General features: G+C 43.9%; 1 protein-coding gene across 5 annotated transcripts in view; it reads right to left on the bottom strand.

Moving 5' to 3' along the window:
* MLC1 (modulator of VRAC current 1) overlaps positions 1-20,937 on the bottom strand; it is a 104,902-nt gene that overhangs the window by 74,686 nt on the left and 9,279 nt on the right. For 3 of the 5 annotated variants that reach the window (XM_056573730.1, XM_056573734.1, XM_056573735.1), the window contains exons 2-7: positions 14,297-14,480; positions 13,797-13,967; positions 4,923-5,012; positions 4,336-4,389; positions 4,123-4,224; positions 3,891-3,992 (exon numbers count right to left, since the gene is read on the bottom strand). In XM_056573730.1, coding sequence (XP_056429705.1) covers positions 3,891-3,992; positions 4,123-4,224; positions 4,336-4,389; positions 4,923-5,012; positions 13,797-13,961 — 513 coding nt within the window. In that variant the 5' untranslated portion in view covers positions 13,962-13,967; positions 14,297-14,480. The remainder of the gene's footprint in view (positions 1-3,890; positions 3,993-4,122; positions 4,225-4,335; positions 4,390-4,922; positions 5,013-13,796; positions 13,968-14,296; positions 14,481-20,937) is intronic. The other 2 variants (XM_056573732.1, XM_056573733.1) reach the window with 1 other exon arrangement.

Consider the following 20,937-nt stretch of genomic DNA (forward strand, 5'->3'; position numbering starts at 1 on the left):
GCCTCGGCTGCAGGAGGCCTGAGAATGGGCTGAAATTTTCCGGCATAATGAAGAGTTTCTAGCACGTCCAGATGGTGCACCTTGGGTGATTTGTATGTTTTTACACTTTTTGATACTTATATGACTATATACTCTATGAATAAAGCTTCACTAAAGCACACTTTCTGAAAAAGAGGAGCTGTTGTATGGTGTGAATTCTATTTTTGCTACGAGTTTATGGAGTGGAGAAAGAGCCTCCACTAAAAGCACATCGCTAAACCCAGGTGTGAATAGGTTCCTAGCCTGTTTATATTGACCGATAACAGGAATTACCAAATTCGCTAGCAAGCTAAAACAACTATTTCCTTAATTAATCATGTCTCACCCAGCTTTCCCTTTTGAGATATGCACATCATGAAACCTTGTGTCCACATAAGACAGGTACCTTGGAAAAATATAGCAATCTCCAATGACCATTACGGTCACTGTCCCATACAAATTAACCCCTTAACGATGCAGGACGTAAATGTACATCCTGGTGAGGTGGTACTTAACGCACCAGGACGTACATTTACGTCCTATGCATAACCGCGAGCATCGGAGCGATGCTCGGTTCATGTGCGGCAGGTCCTGGATGCTGATAGCAGCCAGGGAGCCGCTCGTAATGGCGGATGTCCGCCATTAACCCCTCAGATGCCGTGATCAATAGAGATCACGGCATCTGCAGCATCGCGGTACTTTGATTGGATGATCGGATCGCCTGCAGCGCTGCTGTGGCAATCCGATCATCCAGCATGGCAGCCGGAGGTCCCCTCACCTGCCTCCACTGCCTTCCACGGGTCTTCCGCTCTGGTCTGCGATCGAGCAGACCAGAGCAGAAGATGACCGATAATACTGATTAGTGCTATGTGCTATGCATAGCACTGAACAGTATTAGCAATCGAATGATTGCTATAAATAGTCCCCTATGGGGACTATTAAAGTGTAAAAAAAAAAGTGAAAAAAAAAAAAGTGAAAAAAAACGTTAAAAACCCCCTCGCTAAATAAAAACGTAAATTGTCCCATTTTCCCTATTTCACCCCCAAAAAGTGTAAAAAAAATATTTTATATACATATTTGGTATCGCCACATGTGTAAATATCCCAACTATCAAAATAAAATGTTAATGATACCATACGGTGAACGGCGTGAACGTAAAAAAAAAAAAGTCCAAAATAGCTGCTTTTTTATAACATTTTATTCCCAAAAAAATTTATAAAAAAAGTATTCAAAGTTTAATATATGCAAATATGGTATCAATAAAATGTACAGATCACTTTGCAAAAAATGAGCCCTCATACCACCGCTTATACAGAAAAATGAAAAAGTTATAGGTCTTCAAAATAGGGGGATTTTAAATGTACTAATTTGGTTAAACAGTTTGCGTTTTTTTTTTTTTTTTAAGTGCAACAGTAATAGAAAAGTATATTATAATGGGTATCATTTTAATCGTATTGACCCAAAGAATAAAGAACACGTCATTTTTACCGTAAATTGTACGGCGTGAAAACCAAACCTTCCAAAATTTGCTAAATTGCGGTTTTCTTTTTAATTTCCCCACACATAGTATTTTTTGGGTTGCTCCATACATTTTATGGTAAAGTGAGTGATGGCATTACAATGGACAACTGGTTGCGCAAAAAATAAGCCCTCATACTAGTCTGTGGATGAAAATATAAAAGTTATGATTTTTTGAAGGCGAGTAGGAAAAAACGAGTCCTTAAGGCCCACATGGGCTGAGTCCTTAAGGGGTTAATCAACTCCCCCTAAGACGTCTCTTCTCAGAATACATTTCTTTATTTTAATGTTTCCTTATAACTAAGATTCTGCATCAGTTTAGTTGCCTGTCTTTGTATTTCTTTTAGGCCCAATGGCATCCTTGGCCCAGAACTTAGCAGCATACTCAGTCCAGATGAGATTGCACCAAGATGTTGCTGCCAACAAGCAGTGGACAGCAGTTTGCTGGAAAGTGAATCAGCTAGACTTAAAGGGGTACTCTGCTGCTCAGCGTTTGGAACATACTGTTCCGAACACTGGAGCATGGAGCTCGTGATGTCATATCCCCGCCTCCTAATGACATCACGCCCCGCCCTCTCAATGCAAGTCTATGGGAGGGGGCGTGACAGCCATCACGCCCCCTTCCATAGTCTTGCATTGAGGGGGCGGGGAGTGACAGCATGCGGAGTGCGGAGGTGGGGATATGACATCACAAGCTCCCGACGCCGACTCCAATGTTCGTAACAGTTTGTTCCAAATGCTGAGCAGCGGAGTACCCCTTAAAGAGCTTTTTTATGGGAATCAGGTGTAATTTTTGTTAAACTAAGTGATTTTTAAACTTGGTGGAAATCACATAGGCTATCAAACAGGGAGAAGCTGTTTGAAACATTGACCATTTACAGACTTTTTGGCTCCCTATAAAACTTGAAATGCCATTTTTTTTGTTTATTGCCCTTCTAGCAATAGATGTAAACCATTTGGGGTTTAATTGTTGTTTATAGTTGCTACCTATAGCAATACATTTTGCACTATGATGATCCAAAATAGATATGAAGCTCTCCTATTTAGCATCTGTATCAATACGTGACTATAGCTCCCAACATGTGTTTGTTTTCTATAGTTTTAAGTGAAATTTGGTCACTGTTCCGAAGGTTTTTACGAGCAGTGACATTCCTAACAAGCTCTGCATTGTCAAAAATTACTAGATCCAACAGAGCATCACTTCCTGGTGCATCTTCCACAAACTGGCCTATGAACAAGTTGAGGAATATTCCTTGTAGTTAAAGCCAAATCATAATCCCCAATAAATGTCTGGGTAGTTAAATTCTTGCATTATCACCACACTGTACCCGACTTGGCAGCCCACTCTGTTTGTGCAGCTGACCCTCTATAGCCTCAGTAACGTTGGTGGCTCTAAATATTACACCAAAAGACAACTTTGTAATGCAAATGCGACAGGTTTCACTGTGTAAGTTTACAGTACAGTGGTCCCTCAACATACGATGGTAATCCGTTCCAAATGGACCATCGTTTTTTGAAACCATAGTATGTTGAGGGATCCGTGCAATGTAAAGTATAGGACAGTAGTCTACAACCTGCGGACCTACAGATTTTGCAAAACTACAACACCCAACATGCATGCATGCTGGGAGTTGTAGTTTTGCAACATCTGGAGGTCCGCAGGTTGAAGACCACTGGTATTGGAGGTTATTCTCAAGTGTCTCCGCCGCTCCGGACCGTCACCGCTGCCCTGGATGTCGCCTTCCATCGCTGTCGCCGCGTTCCCGACGATCCGGCAAGGCCTCTGCTTCCCCGGCATCCTCGCTCTCCGTCGCTGCCATCACGTCGCTACGCACGCCGCTCCTATTGGATGACGGGACAGCGTGCGCAGTGACGTGATGATGACGATGGAGAGCGCTGACTATGCAGGGGATCCCGAAGAAGACGCACCAGAGCCCCGAGGACAGGCAAGTGATCATCAGCGGACCACACAGGGCACAGTAAACGGCTATCCGACGGCAGCTGAAGAAGTCTGCACTGCCGGATAGCCGTTTATGCGATGGCCCCAACATACAAAAGCATTGTATGTTGATGCGGCCTTCAACATGCGATGGCCTCTGAGAGGCCATCGTATGTTGAAATGATCGTATGTCAGGGCCATCGTAGGTCGGGGGATCACTGTACTCTGCAGCATGTGATTGTAAGCAAGGGTTCTCATTCACTCAAACTGGTAAATCAGTATGTTGATACAGATGTATAACCTCATAGCAAATATGTATTTATATTGTTATTAGTTTATTAGCCTACAGTGTGATGCTTAATACAAACTTGTACATTTAGGTCTGTAAAAATAAAAAAGGAAAATCAGCACTCACTCTTTTTTCTGGGCAACAGTCTACACTTGATCTTGCAGAAACTATTACTGTTGTTGCCATAAAAATTTCCATGAGAATCAGCAGAATCAAATTGAAATTTATCTGCAAAGGAAATCATCATGAAAGTTAGGTTTATAAATTTTTTTTTTTACTGACAAAATGTATCAGCTGTCTAGAGAATATAACTACCTAAAAAAATAATAAACAAAAAACTAATTGATTCACTACTTACATTTATTGCCGTTGGATTAATGGCAAGTTTACATCCAAACCATATCAGACAGGTGGTAGTGATTGAAAATGTGGACACAAATAAAATCTGATAATGCGAGAGCTAAAAGATAAAAAGGAATATACAGTGGATCTGAATCTATATAAATAGTGAAAAAAATTCTTACACTAAAAATCCACCCAAAAAATGTAAGATGTGTGGTAAATGACTTACAACATTGTCTTTGTTCTTCAGCACTGCAAAATTTACAACAGCAGAAGGTAGGCACTGTAAAAAAATAAACACCCTATCAGCTACTTTCATATCTATAGGAGTACGGCTATGTTCTTGTTGCCACATATTTGATCTGTTACTGTCTGATGTTATTTTCCCAATAGTCCCCCCCCCCCCCAAAAAAAAACTTTTTTTGCAGTAAGCAGGCCTGGGGAAGCAGCAGTGGTGACGTCTAGAAGCTCCGCCCGTGCCCCAAGCCCACCGCCAGAATGAAAGATATGTAGAAAGATAGCAGGACAATGGGACCACTGTGTATTGTCCAGAAGAAATTATCATATGCTGTGCACCATCTTATAAATGTGACGCACGCCAGCACTTTTACAGCTGAAAATTATTGACTGTAAAACATGACCACCACAGACAATAATAAATTGCCCCCCTACCCCATGTCTATATGTATTTTATAATGTTGAGAACAAGTATGTATTGGCTTTTTAAATGTGTATTTGCATGACCTGCGTTTATTTTCCCGCATGTGCCAGATCCTGGACTTTCTTCTGTGAAGATTTAATATCAGTCATACTTACAGACCCTGCAGCACATCTCAAGTAGTCCATTTCTGAAGAGAATATGTTTCCTAGGTAAAGTGAAAATCCTGATGTAGCAAGAAGACAACTCTGTAAAAGAAAAAAGTACAAAGATGTACAGCAAGTAGTGAGTGTTTTTGTTATTCTTAATAGTTGTTGCAGGAAATGTCTGCCATTGGAGCAGCAAAGATAAAAATGAAAATAGACGTTTTTACACTTGGTTTTCCAAGTAGGAAGCTGAAAAAAAAAGCTATTTAAAAAAAGGTAGGTGAAGTTTATTCCCTCAAAATAAAAATGATTTACATTCTTTAAGGTTTACTCAGTATCAGTACATGCACATTGAGCAACCAGGAACACGGGCACAGGATTGCTGCTCATAAAAGAGCATTTATTAAACACACAAGAAAATCTACCTGATGAAGAACCCAGTCTGGGTTGGAAACACATTTATGTGGACATTTTAATGTAATAAACAGCAATTTATTAGGAAATGTGGAGATTAACGCCAATCCACATATTCTATGTTTCAGACAGAAAAATAACCACTTAGTAAAGCATATTGCGCATTCTCTGGAATCTGGGGCGGTCCTGCACCTACTTAAACTGTCAGCATTAGGACCGTGCGGACACTGCCGCCACCATAGACTGCAATGTATTTCGTGTGGATTCTGCTGAAAGAATAAGCAAAATCATTCTTTTGGTGGCAGAATTTTATATGTGGAAGCTCTATCATTGAAATTCCGGATTGTGGACTGTGCACTGAGATCCCTGACAGTTCGGTAATGGGACTCTGATGCACCAGAATTTCCAAGTGTAATTTCTAAGCAGAGTTTCAATCAGAAATTCTGTAATCTGAACCTGTTGTTATTGGTGCATATCTTCTCCAGGATTTAGCTTACTGACACAAGCAAATTTATTACTTTCTTCCTTTAAGTATATATTGTAAAATAATATTCTACTCCTGCAAAAGAGCCGCACAACTTAACTTCATAAAATGGGATTAAGAATGGCAACAATTTGCCGGATAAACTAAACTAATCCTATGGCTTTCAAAATGTGCCATTGCCATATAAACCTGCAGAAACACAACAATGTTATGGCATTCTGAGGTCACGTGGGCAGAGATAGATGTTATCAGGACATAATTTGTATCTTCAGTATTCCTCTGTATGTAGATTAATGGTAAGGACACGTAGCAGATTTTTTTCAGAAATTTCTACAACTCTAAAACCATTCCATTTATCTGAACATAACCATTTCTGTGGTATGTGCATTGATTTCTGCAAACGCCTTTCACAGGATTAGAACAGTAGATAACATTTCTGAGCCAACTCTGCCGCATGTGAATATACCCTTAGCAGTGATGTCCATACAGAGAAATGCTATAAGGACGCAGACCACGCAATTTTAGCTTCCTCCAGTCCCAGGAAGAATTAAAAAAAATAATAATTTATATATTTATATATATATATATATATATATATATATATATATATATATATATATAGCAACATTCTTTGTCTATATATATATGAAAAAAATAACCAACATACATGAATTAAATATACCCAAAAAAAACGTGTTCACACTTCAGTAAGAGATTTTATGCCATCACATTTGACGAGAGGAATACTGCAGCATGCAGCCCTATTCTTTCAAAACAGCACACAGCATGGTGGAACTTTATTCTACCACATACAGTCATAGCCGTAAATTTTTCAAGAAAATGAAGTATTTCTCACAGGAAAGGATTGCAGTAACACATGTTTTGCTATACACATGTTTATTCCCTTTGTGTGTATTGGAACTAAACCAAACAAGGGAGGGGAAAAAAGAAAATTAGACATAATGTCACACCAAACTCCAAAAATGGTCGGGACAAAATTATTGGCACCCTTAACTTCCTATAACCATCAATAAGCTTCTTACACCTCTCAGCCGGAATGTTGGACCACTTTTCCTTAGCAAACTGCTCCAGGTCTCTCTTATTGGAAGGCGCCTTTTCTCAACAGCAAATTTAAGATCTCTCAACAGGTGTTCAATGGGATTTAGATCTGGACTCATTGCTGGCTACTTCAGAACTCTCCAGCGCTTTGTTGCCATCCATTTCTGGCTGCTTTTTGACGTATATTTGGGGTCATTGTCCTGCTGGAAGATCTCGGATGCAAACCCAGCTTTCTGACACTGGGCTGTACAGTACGACCCACAATCCATAGGCAATCCTCAGATTTCATGATGCCTTGCACACATTCAAGGCACCCAGTACAAAAGACAGCAAGACAACCCCAAAACATCATTGAACCTCCATCATATTTCACTGTAGGTACTGGGTTCTTTTCTTTGAAGGCCTCATTCCATTTTTAGTAAATGGTAGAATGATGTGCTTTACCAAAAAGCTCTATCTTGGTCTCATCTGTCCACAAGACATTTTCCCAGAAGGATTTTGGCAAGATGTAGTCTTGCTTTTTTAAGTTTCTGTCAGCAATGGGGTCCTTCTGGGTCTCCTGCCATAGCGTTTCATTTAATTTAAATGTCGACAGATAATTCGCGCTGACACTGATGCAATACAGAAATTTTGGTGCACTACTGTGGTAGATGTATACAATGACATTGGCTATCCCTCAACACTGATGCTAAAATTGAGACATTCGCCAGTGTATCCTTATATGAAGGACACACCAGAGCCCACACACCAACGCCAAGGTTTCTCAAATGGCGCGGGACCGAACGCTAACCTACCTGTGCGTAATAAGCAAAAACCAGGGGCCAGTGGGCAATTACAGCAGCACTAGGCCGACATGCAGCCTACTCCCAGTTCCCTCCAGCGTGACTGAGCACACATACAATGGAAGGAGGGAGAGAGGCTACAAGCCCCACCCAAGTTGGCTGATATAGGTGCATGGCCTCACAGGTGCAACCCTAATGCTGCCTGGAAAATGTTCAAGGCGCATTAACATATGGAGTTTACACACCTCCAAGTATAAATTTATAAACAAGAATTTTAATTTTAACATCAGTGTTGAGGGATAGCCAATGTCATTGTATACATCTACCACAGTAGTGCACCTAAATTTCTGTATTGTATTATTCTAATTGTTACACATCCACACTGTTTATATGGTGTAGGATTCTATTGTGGCACTTGTAGTCCGCTGCAGGCATCCTCCATTGTATGCATTGTTATGCTGGGGATCGCCCCTAGCAACGGACTACAAGGGCAGGATCTGCTCCCCCAGTATAAATGCACAACTGCATTTGGGGTTGAGCACCTCCAGCCATTTGAGACCACGTTTTTTCTTGTGGTTTATAAACTGATGCTCCCTGAGCCTGCAGGACAGGTGGGATATCTTTGGAACTTGTTTGGGACTGCTTATCCACCTATCCGCACTATCCTGCATTGACACCTTTCATCAATTTTTCTCTTCCGTCCGCTCCCAGGGATATTAGCGATTTATTTTTTCCCTTCCTTTTTTGGTTTAGTTCCAATACACACAAAAGGGAACAAACATGTGTATAGCAAAACATGTGTTACTGAAATCCTTTTCTGTAAGAAATATTTCATTTTCTTGAAAAATTTCAGGGGTGCCAACATTTACGGTCATGACTGTATGATGCAGTATCAGATTACATGATTTGCAACCTGATAACCAGGACAGTGAGGTACCCTAAATTTGTTGATAGGGCACAGCTCGCTACCCAAAGACTCTTAAGTGTCTAGCTGTTTAAAGATATAACTGTTTTGTCTCAGCAGAATTTGCAGTTGAAAAGAGCATTTGCAACTTCTCTTGTGGTAGCAGAGCTAATGTTTATTGGGGTACAGTGGCTGCTACTGGAGCACTGTAGCAAAGAACAGTCATGTGCTATGCAATCCCTATGGGACCTTAAGGAATTGACTGAAGCACTATATCTATCACATCTCTGTGTGCCTTTTATGCCATGGAAGTCAACCTTAGAAGGCTCTGAGCTCGATTGGCAAGTAAGGAGAAAAACTTTGATCAAGTGGACACCATGTAAGAGGCAGCACAATATCTAATCCAATAAAAAAAAAATGAACATGAATATATACATACACACATATACACACACACATAGTGGTTTGTAGGTAATTAAAGAAATTGCCATTCTGCCCATTACAAAAAAAAAAAAAAACACATCTTCTGACACACTGCGGTCCCTGATGTGCTCCTCTTCCTGGTTCCCTGTTGTCCATACACGCTGCGGCTGGACATCGCTGGCCGAGCGGCAATGTGATGAATTGAGTCCTGGCACCAGGAAGAAGACTAATGCCAGGACTCAATATGTCACATTGCTGCTCAGTCAATCACTGGCCACAGTGTGACGTATTGACATCAGGGAACCAGGACACATGACACCTAGCAAAGAGCTGCATGTGGCTTGCAAGCCATGGTTTTACCACACCTACTTTAAGCAGATTGTGAAAAAAGATTTTTAACCTCTTAAGGACCAAGGGCGTACAGGTACGCCTTTGCTCCCTGGTACTTAAGGACCAAGGGCGTACCTGTACGCCCGTGGGAATTTCGGTCCCCGCCGTGCGGGGACCGGGCCGGAGTGACTGCTGATATCCATCAGCAGGCACCCCGCGCAAATGCCCAGGGGGGGTCATCAGACCTCCCCATGTCGGCGATCGCCGCAAATCGCAAGTGAATTCACACTTGCGATTTGCGGCTATTCCGGGTCATACGGGTCTATAGTGACCCGGAAAATAAAGAGGATCGCGGATGTCCTAGAAACCCACGATCCCCCTCTAGCGATAGGAGTGAGGTGGCAGAGGTACCACCCCTCCTATCTCTGCTATTGGTGGTCTAGACGCGACCACCAATAGCAGATCGGGGGCAGAGGGGTTTACTTCCGGTTTCCCCGTTCTGCCCACCCACAATAGGCGGGGCAGGACGGGGAAACCGACAAGGACCGGCGACAAAGATCCACTTACCCATCGGCGACGGCAGCGGGCGACGATCATCGGCGGCAGTGGGTGACGATCGGCGGAAGAAGAGGACCACGACGCAGCTCCCTGGATCCGACGGAAGCCGGTGAGTTACTTAGCAACATCTGGAGGGCTACAGTCTGAGACCACTATAGTGGTCTCTAAACTGTAGCCCTCCAGATGTTGCAAAACTACAACTCACAGCATGCCCAGAGAGCTGTTTAGGCATGCTGGGAGTTGCAGTTTTGCAACAGCTGGAGGTCTACAGTTTGAGACCACTGCACAGTGATCTCTATACTGTGCACCTCCAGATCTTGCAAAACTACAACTCCCAGCAGTTTTCTGTCTGGGCATGCTGGGAGTTGTAGTTTTGCAACATCTGGAGGTCCACAGTTTGGAGACCACTGTGCAGTGGTCTCTAAACTATAGCTCTCCAGATGTTGCAAAACTGCAACTCCCAGCATGCCTAAACAGCAAACAGCTGTCTCTGCATGCTGGGAGTTGTAGTTGTGTACCTCCAGCTGTTGCATAACTACATCTCCCAGCATGCCTTTCGGCGATCAGTACATGCTGGGAGTTGAAGTTTTGCAACAGCTGGAGGCACACTGGTAGGAAAATACAGAGTTAGGTAACAGAACCTAACTGAAGGTTTTCCAACCAGTGTGCCTCCAGCTGTTGCAGAAGTACAACTCCCAGCATGCACGGTCTGTCAGTACATGCTGGGAGTTGTAGTTTTGAAACAGCTGGAGGTTTGCCCCCCCCCCCCCATGGGAACGTACAGGGTACATTCACACCGGCGGGTTTACAGTAAGTTTTCTGGTTCAAGTATGAGCTGCGGCAAAATTTTCGCCGCAGCGCAAACTCCTAGCGGTAAATTCACTGTAAACCTCCGCCAGTGTGAACTTACCCTAAAAACACTACACTAACTACACTACACTACCCTGTCCCCCCAATAAAAGTAAAAAACGTATCGTACGGCAGTGTTTTCAAAACAGAGCCTCCAGCTGTTGCAAAACAACAACTCACAGCATTTCCGGAAAGCCACTGACTGTCCAGGCATGCTGGGAGTTTAGCAACAGCTGGAGGCACCCTGTTTGGGAATCACTGGCGTAGAATACCCCTATGTCCACCCCTGTGCAATCCCTAATGTAGTCCTCAAATGCGCATGGCGCTCGCTCACTTCAGAGCCCTGTCGTATTTCAAGGAAACAGTTTAGGGCCACATATGGGATATCTCCGTACTCGGGAGAAATTGCACTACTAATTTGGGGGGCTTTTTTTCCTTTTACCCCTTATGAAAAAGAAAAGTTGGGGTCTACACCAGCCTGTTAGTGTAAAAAAAAAAATTTTTTACACTAATATGCTGGTGTTGTCCTTTACTTTTTATTTTCACGGGAGGTAAAAGGAAAAAAAGACCCCCAAAATTTGTAACGCAATTTCTCCTGAGTACATAAATACCCCATATGTGGGCGTAAAATGCTCTGCAGGCGCACAACAAGGCTCAGGAGTGAGAGGGCACCATGTACATTTGAGGCCTAAATTGGTGATTTGCACAGGGGTGGCTGATTTTACAGCGGTTCTGACAAAAAAAACCAAAAATAAATACCCACATGTGACCCCATTTTGGAAACGACACCCCTCACGGAACGTAACAAGGGGTATAGTGAGCCTGAACACCCCACAAATTTTCATTAAAGTTAGATGGGAAAATAAAATAAAAAAATTTTCACTAAAATGCTGGCGTCACCCTAAATTTTTCATTTTCACAAGGGAAAATAAAAAAAAAAGCCCCCCAAAATTTGTAACCCCATTTCTTCTGAGTAAGAACATACCCCATATGTGGATGTAAAGTGCTCTATGGGTGCACTACAATGCTCAGAAGAGAAGGAGCGCCATTGGGATTTTGAAGAGAAAATTTGTCCGGAATTGAAGCCCACTTGTGTTTACAAAGCCCCCATGGTACCAGAACAATGGACCCCCCCCCCATATGTGACCCCATTTTGGAAACTACACCCCTCATGTAATGTAATAAGGGGTACAGTGAGCATTTACGCCCCACAGGTGTCTGACAGATTTTTGGAACAGTGATCCGTGAAAATGAAAAATGTAATTTTCCATTTGCACAGCCCACTGTTCCAAAGATCTGTCAAACGCCAGTGGGGTGTAAATGCTCACTGCACCACTTATTAAATTCTGAGGGGTGTAGTTTCCAAAATAGGGTCACATGTGGGGGTCCACTGTTTTGGCACCACGGGGGGCTTTGTAAATGCACATGGCCCCCGACTACCATTCCAAACGAATTCTCTTTCCAAAAGCTCAATGGTGCTCCTCCTCCTCATTGTAGTTCGCCCGTAAAAAATTTTTTTTTGCAAATGCAAAAGTCGTGAAACCCCTGTGGGGTATTAAGGCTCACTTTATTCCTTGTTACGTTCCCCAAGGGGTCTAGTTTCCAAAATGGTATGCCATGTGTTTTTTTTTTTTTGCTGTTCTGGCACCATAGGGGCTTCCTAAATGCGACATGCCCCCCAAAAACCATTTCTGAAAAACGTACTCTCCAAAATCCCCTTGTCGCTCCTTCGCTTCTGAGCCCTCTACTGCGCCCTCCGAACAATTTACATAGACATATGAGGTATGTGCTTACTCGAGAGAAATTGGGCTACAAATACAAGTATACATTTTCTCCTTTTACCCCTTGTAAAAATGCAAAAATTGGGTTTACAAGAACATGCGAGTGTAAAAAATGAAGATTGTGAATTTTCTCCTTCACTTTGCTGCTATTCGTGTGAAACACCTAAAGGGTTAAAACACTTACTGATTGTCATTTTGAATACTTTGGGGGGTGTAGTTTTTTTATAATGGGGTCATTTGTGGGGTATTTCTAATATGAAGACCCTTCAAATCCACTTCAAACCTGAACTGGTCCCTGAAAAAAAGCGAGTTTCAAAATTGTGAAAAATTGGAAAATTGCTGCTGAACTTTGAAGCCCTCTGGTGTCTTCCAAAAGTAAAAACTCGTCAATTTTATGATGCATACATAAAATAGACATATTGGAAATGTGAATTAAAAAAAATTATTTGGAATATCCATTTTCCTTACAAGCAGAAAGCTTCAAAGTTAGAAAAATGCTAAATTTTAAAATTTTTCATAAAATTTTGGGATTTTTCACCAAGAAAGGATGCAAGTTACCACAAAATTTTACCACTATGTTAAAGTAGAATATGTCATGAAAAAACAATCTCGGAATCAGAATGATAACTAAAAGCATTCCAGAGTTATTAATGTTTAAAGTGACAGTGGTCAGATGTGCAAAAAACGCTCTGGTCCTAAGGTGTAAAATGGCCTGGTCCTTAAGGGGTTAAACAATACAGTTGAACAAATAGAATTCTAGAAATAAAAATGTCATTAGATGTTATTGTTAGAGTCTGAAGCAATGTTGATATTTCCAAGAAGGTAGATAAAATTAACATGTTGCTGCCTTACTGATGCTTGTACAGTAACCTATACTCCAGAAATAAAACTTAGAGGCCGTCATTGCACACTAACGTCGTCATAGCATGCTAACATGCTCCATTGACAGAATAGCGCCTACTGTAAATAGCAGATGAATTCTCCTGGCAGCAGTTAAGCAGATAAACACTGGGTAACAATGTGGCACAAGTTTATAGTAGTAACACATAAATTACAATTCAGTCATTTGTAAAGCTTTTTTCTATTGCGCATAGTTTAGCTATTCAAGGCTGTGGAGTTCTCACGTCTTTAGAACCCTTCACATTGCTATGTGTATAATATTGACAGCATTCTGTAAAAGTTCTGTGCTAAAGTTTTAGTGGCCATTTAATGAAGAGGAACTTATAACATGAACACAAATTGAAAAAAGAAACAAGGTTACAGTATATATAAAATAGCCTATGAACCAGTAATAATACCTACCCCAATCAAGAGTGAAAACATCCAGGTCTTATACTTTACACATGGGTGTACCCCTTCTGACGATTGGAGATCTGAATGATACTTTCTACCTTCTTGCATTCCAAGTTCTAAAGTAGCCATCCTATCATAACCATATTCTTCATTGTATATCTCTTCTTTGGTCATATTGATCTAAAATCAAAGAAACAGAAGTCAGTTTAAGAACCAAGTTGTCTAAAAAAAAAAAAAAAAAAAGTACACAAACTACTCCTACACTACTACAACAAACCAAAAATAACATGTACAGAAAAAAAAGTACCGTAATCATGTCTGAAACTTAAACTGCAAATGTGGTTTTACTGTTTAAAACAGATTTCATACGTATTTGCAGATAAAGAATCGAGATAAAGTGAATGTCAGTCACAGCCACAATATTATTGGTCCTAACAAAAAAATATTAAAAGATATTAAGCCCTCTACATATGACCAAAGTTGAGTATCTTTGAATATATTCTACATACCTAACATAAGAGGTTTGTCAGAAGGAAACAGTGTCGAGTGCAGCTGGATGCAGGCTGGGTTTAGTCTCCCCTCAGAGATTCATGGTGCATTTGAGAAGTTTGCTGTCCTGTGACGCAGCGTCTATTCACAAGTAGATAAAAGCCGAGAAGAAACTGCATGCGAGCCAGAGAACACAAATGCCTCCTGAATGTTAATGAGAAGAATGTAGAAAATGTCTGGAAGTCCTTACTAATGTTTGGCCTAATAATTCAATAAAAAGCCAATGTTCTGTGCTGCAGGTGTCATGTGTCTACCAAACAATGACCCTTAAAGAGTACCTGTCACCAAATGAAAGTTTCACTTTATCGTTGCTTAAGCAATTAGAAAACACTTTGCCAATCACTGTGTTAAAATGTTCAACTTTTATATGGTTTAAATGCATTTGAAAAAATTGCAACTAGGTGGCTCTGTTCTGGTCTCTGCCTCAACTAATACTGTTAGGGGGCGTGGCTTGGCGGTTGAGATGAGCGGTCGCATGGAGTAAGTGCTCCCGCTCAGGACCTGCAATTTCATTATCCTGGACTGAACCCTGGAGACTTTGACCCCACGAACCCGACTGAGGACCCGTAATATGCCTCCTCAACCGGATCAAGCTAAACAAAAAGACCGCACGGCGGTCGAGAAGCTCAGAGATTATGCCCGTGCTGAAAAACAAGATGGCGCTGGACAGGCCGGAGCGCGCTCTGCAGCAGTAGGGGTGAGGGGCCTGCCGCCTGATCTCCCAGACTCTCCTGAACCGACTCTGCGGGAGGTTAGTGACACCCTTCTCATGGCCATACAGAACTGTAGGACATCTCTTACCGGCAAATTGGAGGAGGTACGGGTGGACGTAGGCCTCCTGCGTCAGGACATGCAGACTCTCCGTGAACGGGTCACAGAGACGGAGTCCCGTATCTCAACACTGGAGGATTCTGTGCAGCCTTTGCCCTCCTCCCTCCGGGAGGTGCAGGAGCAATTGGAGGGCGCCCGGCAGAAAAATGATGATTTAGAGAACCGGCTGCGCCGGAATAACATCAGGGTGATTGGCCTACCTGAGCGGGCGGAGGGCCAGAACCCCGGGGCCTTTGTTGAAACCTGGATTAAGGAACTCTTCCCGGACGCTCAGTTTTCAGCGGCCTATGCTGTGGAGAGGGCACATAGAGTTCCTGCTAGGCCGCCGGTTCCTGGGGCACCCCCGCGCCCGCTGTTGGCGCGCTTTCTCAACTGTAACGACAGAGACATGATTCTCCGTTCTGCTAGACGACTCCCTGAGATCAAGGTGCACAATGCTAAGGTATCCATTTTCCCTGATTTCTCATCTGACCTGCAGCGCAAGAGGGCCTCCTTCACATCGGTGAAGGCTCGGCTGAGGGAGCGTGGTGTACCCTATTCTATGGCTTACCCTGCACGCCTCCGGGTGGTGGACGGAGATCGAGCCATCTTTTTCTCCTCCCCGGTCGAGGCGGACGACTGGCTGCGCGGGCGGCGCTGATCCGGGACCTCCCGTTATGGACTTGTGACCTGCTATCTTGCACTCGGACTGGGATGGCTCTGAGGGCCCTTTTCTTCTATTTCTTCTCCCTCTTCATGAATGGCTGCAGCCTAGGGCATCTAGGCCACGGAACAGGTACTGTGCCCCTTTTCCATACCTGGATGCCCCCTTCCCAACTGGTCCCCTGGACTTCCACCATTTTCCCCCAGGCTCTGATGATATATTCCACCCCCCCCCCCCCTCCTGATCCATGGGACTGGTCTTTGTGGCAGACCTACGTTACTATCTGACCGCCTGATTGTACCGTGGACTATGCTCTGGGCACCATGTCGGACGCTCTGCTACGCCTTTGCTAGGTTCCAGCTCCCTGACACTCTGGCATGTCCGCTCAGGGGCATGCAGTGAATTTTGTCCTGGACAACCTTTATAACCCATACTGTGGATAATATCAGGATGTCTGTGCCAAAATGTTTTTGTTTTTATTTTTCTGTGTCTTATCTCCCTGGACTCTCCACCCTACGCAATATACACGTCCCCTCTGATACCTGCTGGTCGGGATGTACCCTGGCATATTTGCTCTCACCTACACCGTCCCCCCCTTCTTCCTTCTTCCGTGCAATGCTCTCTTATGGCGAGTCTTAGAGTGATGTCATGGAACGTTAGGGGTGTGCGTACACCGCGCAAGCGTGCCCTGATATTTACACATATTAGAAGACACCGCCCTCATATAGTTACTCTTCAGGAGACCCATTTAACGCCTGATAGAGCCCACCTTTTGTCTAGGCCTTGGGTCCAATGGTCTCATCATTCCTTCCATTCGTCCTATTCTAGAGGGGTTTCAATATTGGTTAGTAGATTGGTGAGATGGGATCCAGTCGCGGTCCGTAGGGATCCTCAGGGTCGTTACATCTTTGTGCATGCTTACTTGAACAATGTCCCGTATGTGTTTCTTTTCATCTATAATCCTCCCCCTGCCTCTATGGAAATATTGCATAAGGCTGTCACTTTTGCTGCTGCATATCCCTCAGCACGGGTCCTCTGTATGGGCGATTTTAATATGGTGTTAGACCCCACATTGGACCGTCATAGCGCTAGAGGTACTGTCCTGGCTACTGGCGGGGATTCCCTTTCCTCATTTCTGGGGGAGGTGGGGTGGGTGGACATATATCGGGAAAGGTTCGCACATACTAGACAGTACTCATGTCACACATTGGGACGTCATGCGCTGTCCAGAATCGACCTGGCGTGTGGTAACTCGCTACTTATGTCTCAGGTCACCGCGATCTCCTACGAGCCGCGTGCTATATCTGACCATTCTCCCCTATTGCTTGATGTCTCCATGGTCGGTTCTGGCACACCGCGTAGATGGAAAATCCACCCCTTTTGGTTGGATCAGATTGGCCCTAATGATAGAATCCCTGATCAACTTCAGGTATTTCTTGAGGCTAATACCCCCGAGGGGTCCCCGGCACTGGTGTGGGAAACGTTGAAAGCCTATCTGAGGGGGTGCTTACGCTCTACTATTTCATTTATCAAGAGGTCTACAGTTAGGAGGGAGGAGGAATTGGCTCGGAGTTGTGCACAATTGGAGGCTCGTTATGTGGCGGACCCGTCGGAGGCTAATGAGATCTTGTGGCTACGGGAGGGGCGACAATATATGTTGCACCTCCACGAAAAGGCCAATAGGAAATTATTCTTCACCAAACAGTTTTATTTTGAGCACGGGAACCAATCTAGTAAGTTACTGGCTCATATAGTCAGACAAAACTCCTCTGTTGCTCCTATTCTTAAACTCCGGGCCTCGGATGGGTCCGTCATGTTGGGTAATGATGAGCTGTTACAATGTTTCTCTACGTTTTATTCTACTTTATATACTACGCAGGTGCAGTATGGTGTTGCTGAGTTGGCTGCCTACCTGGACGGCATTGATTTTCCTAAATTATCGGCTGAAGATAGGGAATTTTTAGATGCTCCTCTCACTTTATTGGAGCTGCAAGAAGCTTTGGCAGACATGGCCAGGGGTAAGTCTCCGGGCCCTGACGGCCTCCCTTTGGAGGTTTACTTGAAGTACAGTGACGTACTCCTGCCTCCTCTGCTAGCTATGTATGACAGAGCCTTTACTGATCGGGTCCTGCCTGATTCCTTATATGAGGCGACGATTGTTGTCCTCCTAAAGCCTGATAGACCCTATGGAGTGCGGTTCCTACAGGCCTATCTCCTTATTGAACCTTGATTATAAACTACTAACTAAAGCCCTGGCCAATAGACTGAATCGGGTTGTATTGTCGCTTGTGCATCATGATCAATCCGGTTTTATGCCAGGCAAATCCACTTCGGATAATATCCGTCGTGTCCAAACTGCCGTCCAGGTGGGTGGTGTTATGGGAGGGGACTGGGCCGTGGCGTCACTTGATGCAGCTAAGGCCTTTGACTCGATTGAGTGGGGATACCTCTTAGAAGTGCTTTGTAGGTTTGGCTTTGGTCACAATTTTAGGTCCTGGGTCTCCCTCCTCTACAGGTGTCCGCGGGCCCAGGTCCTGGTGAATGGTGTGTGTTCTCCCCTATTTCACCTAGGTCGTGGTACGCGTCAGGGGTGCCCCCTGTCCCCGCTTCTGTTTGCGGTGGCGGTGGAGCCCCTTGCTTTGCGTATACGTCAGGATCCTGGTTTCCGGGGCATGTCTGTGGGAGGTAGGGAGGACCGCATAGGCCTTTATGCCGATGACATGGTTCTCTTTGTGTCTGACCCCACTACAATGATCCCCTATGCGATCGACCTGATGGATCGTTTCGGATTTTTTTCGGGACTGTTCATTAATTGGTCCAAATCGGCGGTCATGCCTCTACTGCCTAGAGCGTGGCCCCCGACGTTGGGTGGTCTCCCGGTTGTCACTACATTTAAATATTTGGGGGTGTATATCAATAGGGATCCCATGCTGGATCTTGAGGTCAATGTTCTCTCCCTCCTGCCCTACATTAAATCTAAGTTTAGGATATGGGCCCAGCTGCCACTGTCCGTCTCTGGACGTATTAATCTTATCAAACTTATTATTCTCCCCAAATGCTTGTATACCCTAGAACATGCTTCTGTTCCTGTCCCTAAATCCTTTTTTGATTCTGTACATTCCCTTCTGTCTCCGTTTATTTGGGGACCTAGCAGACCTAAGATTAGTCTCACCACTCTCCAGCGTCCCAAGCTGGAGGCGGGTATGTCCCTTCCTGATTTTTATTTGTATTACTTGGCGGGGCAGTTGAGATATATTAGACATTGGGTTCTGGGAGACTCCATGCCCGACTCTGAACAATGCCTGGATAGGTTTGTCCCCTCAGTGTCTCCCCGGATGCTCTTAGAAAGCCCTACTCTAGGGGGTCGTGCTTACCTACCTTCACATAAGCTGGCTGTAAAAGTGTGGAGGGCCGCTAAGTCAGTATATGGATATGCTGATATCCCATCTGATACCCCTCTATGGCACAACCCCTTTCTCATCCATGTGGGTGAGACTCTAGACTCTGTTTTTTGGATGAATGCTGGTGTGCTCACTCTGGGCGATGTGTATAGGGATAATGTTTTGTGTTCCTTCGAGCAATTGCAATCAGAATATGATTTACCCCGACACTGCTTCTTTAAATACCTACAGCTACGTCATGCATTGTCAACACAGTTCCCTGCTGGACGTGCACCCATATCGACATTCCCTCTTATTGGTGTTTTAAAATCGCAGGGTCCTAGGGGACTGGTGTCCATCCTATATACGCACCTCATTCAGGCCAAGAACTCCCGTTCCCGGTTGCCGGCTGTCCGACACTGGGAATCTCATATTCCCAATTTGACTAAAGATGATTGGGAGGAGATGCTTTCTTCACACATGGTGGTGTCTCCTTCTGCTAATAATAAACTGATTCAATTAAATATTATACATTATAGTTACATCACCCCCGTTCGTTTGCATAGAATGGGTCGTTCTGACTCGGACGCCTGCCATCGATGTGGTGCGGCTAAAGCTGATTTCTGGCATCTTATCTGGGCTTGCCCTGATATAAGATCCTTCTGGCAGGATGTCCTTGGTCTTCTTGCCACAATTATCCAACCTTCCCCGGGGTGTGACCCTCTGATTTGTTTATTTGGAGTTCTGGATGAGGAAGTGTGGCCACATTACGTGCGCACTTTACTGCGAGAATCCTTATTTTTTGCTAGGAAGGCGATTGCTCTCAAATGGATGGACCCCGGCCCGCCTTCCCTGTCTCAGTGGAAAGCTTTGGTTAATGCTATGATACCCTTCTCCCATCTTGTTTATAAGAATAGAAAATGCCCTGGTAAATTTCTTTCTGTGTGGGGTCCCTGGTGCTCCTCACCATTGACCCAATGTTCATACTCTGCATCCCCTGAGGGGACTTAAGGTCATGACTGCCCTTCCCTTTCTAGATGTGGTTGTATGTACCCCTTTGATTTATGTGTATTAAGATGTTGTGCTGGATGTGTGTGCTCCCTCCCCTCTGTGGACGCATGGGTCTGCTTTAACATTAACATTAGAAACGCTATGCTTGGCACTTGTGACTAGATGTGGCGATATCTGCTGAATTCTACACTACGGCCTCTATTCAATATTATTTTGCCGATTTTATATTACATACCATCCCCCTTTTCTTTTCTTTTCCCTTTTTTTTTTTTTCGTTCACCTTGTTCACCCTCTTTTTGTGTTAAGGTTTCTCAACTGGTTGTTCTTGGTTTCCCTCAGATTGTGCCCTCACTGCACTGATTACTGCCGGATCTTTATATGATATTATGTCGTTTACATCCTGCTTACTTGTATATGTTCTCAGTGCCTTTTTTTTAATTGTGTACTCCGCTTTATACCATTTTGCTCTGTGAGGCGATTTGTCTGATGTTTGTTTAATCTTCAATAAAACGTATTTAAAAAAAAACTAATACTGTTAGTTTGGTCTCCTCCTAGCCTGGCAGGAGACCAAACTCAGGGAGTGCTTTGGCACATAGCGAGGCACAGCTCTCTCTCACTCACTGCCTGTCAATCAGACAGGTGATCCCATTAGAAGCAGTGTCATGAAGGAGAGCCGGCTGGCGCATCAACCAAAGCTCACTGCAGCACAGCAGAGAGGAGAGGGAGGAAGCGGTCC

The sequence above is a fragment of the Hyla sarda genome, chromosome 4 (assembly GCF_029499605.1).
Source record: "Hyla sarda isolate aHylSar1 chromosome 4, aHylSar1.hap1, whole genome shotgun sequence".
In the NCBI taxonomy this organism is placed as follows: Eukaryota; Metazoa; Chordata; class Amphibia; order Anura; family Hylidae; genus Hyla; species Hyla sarda.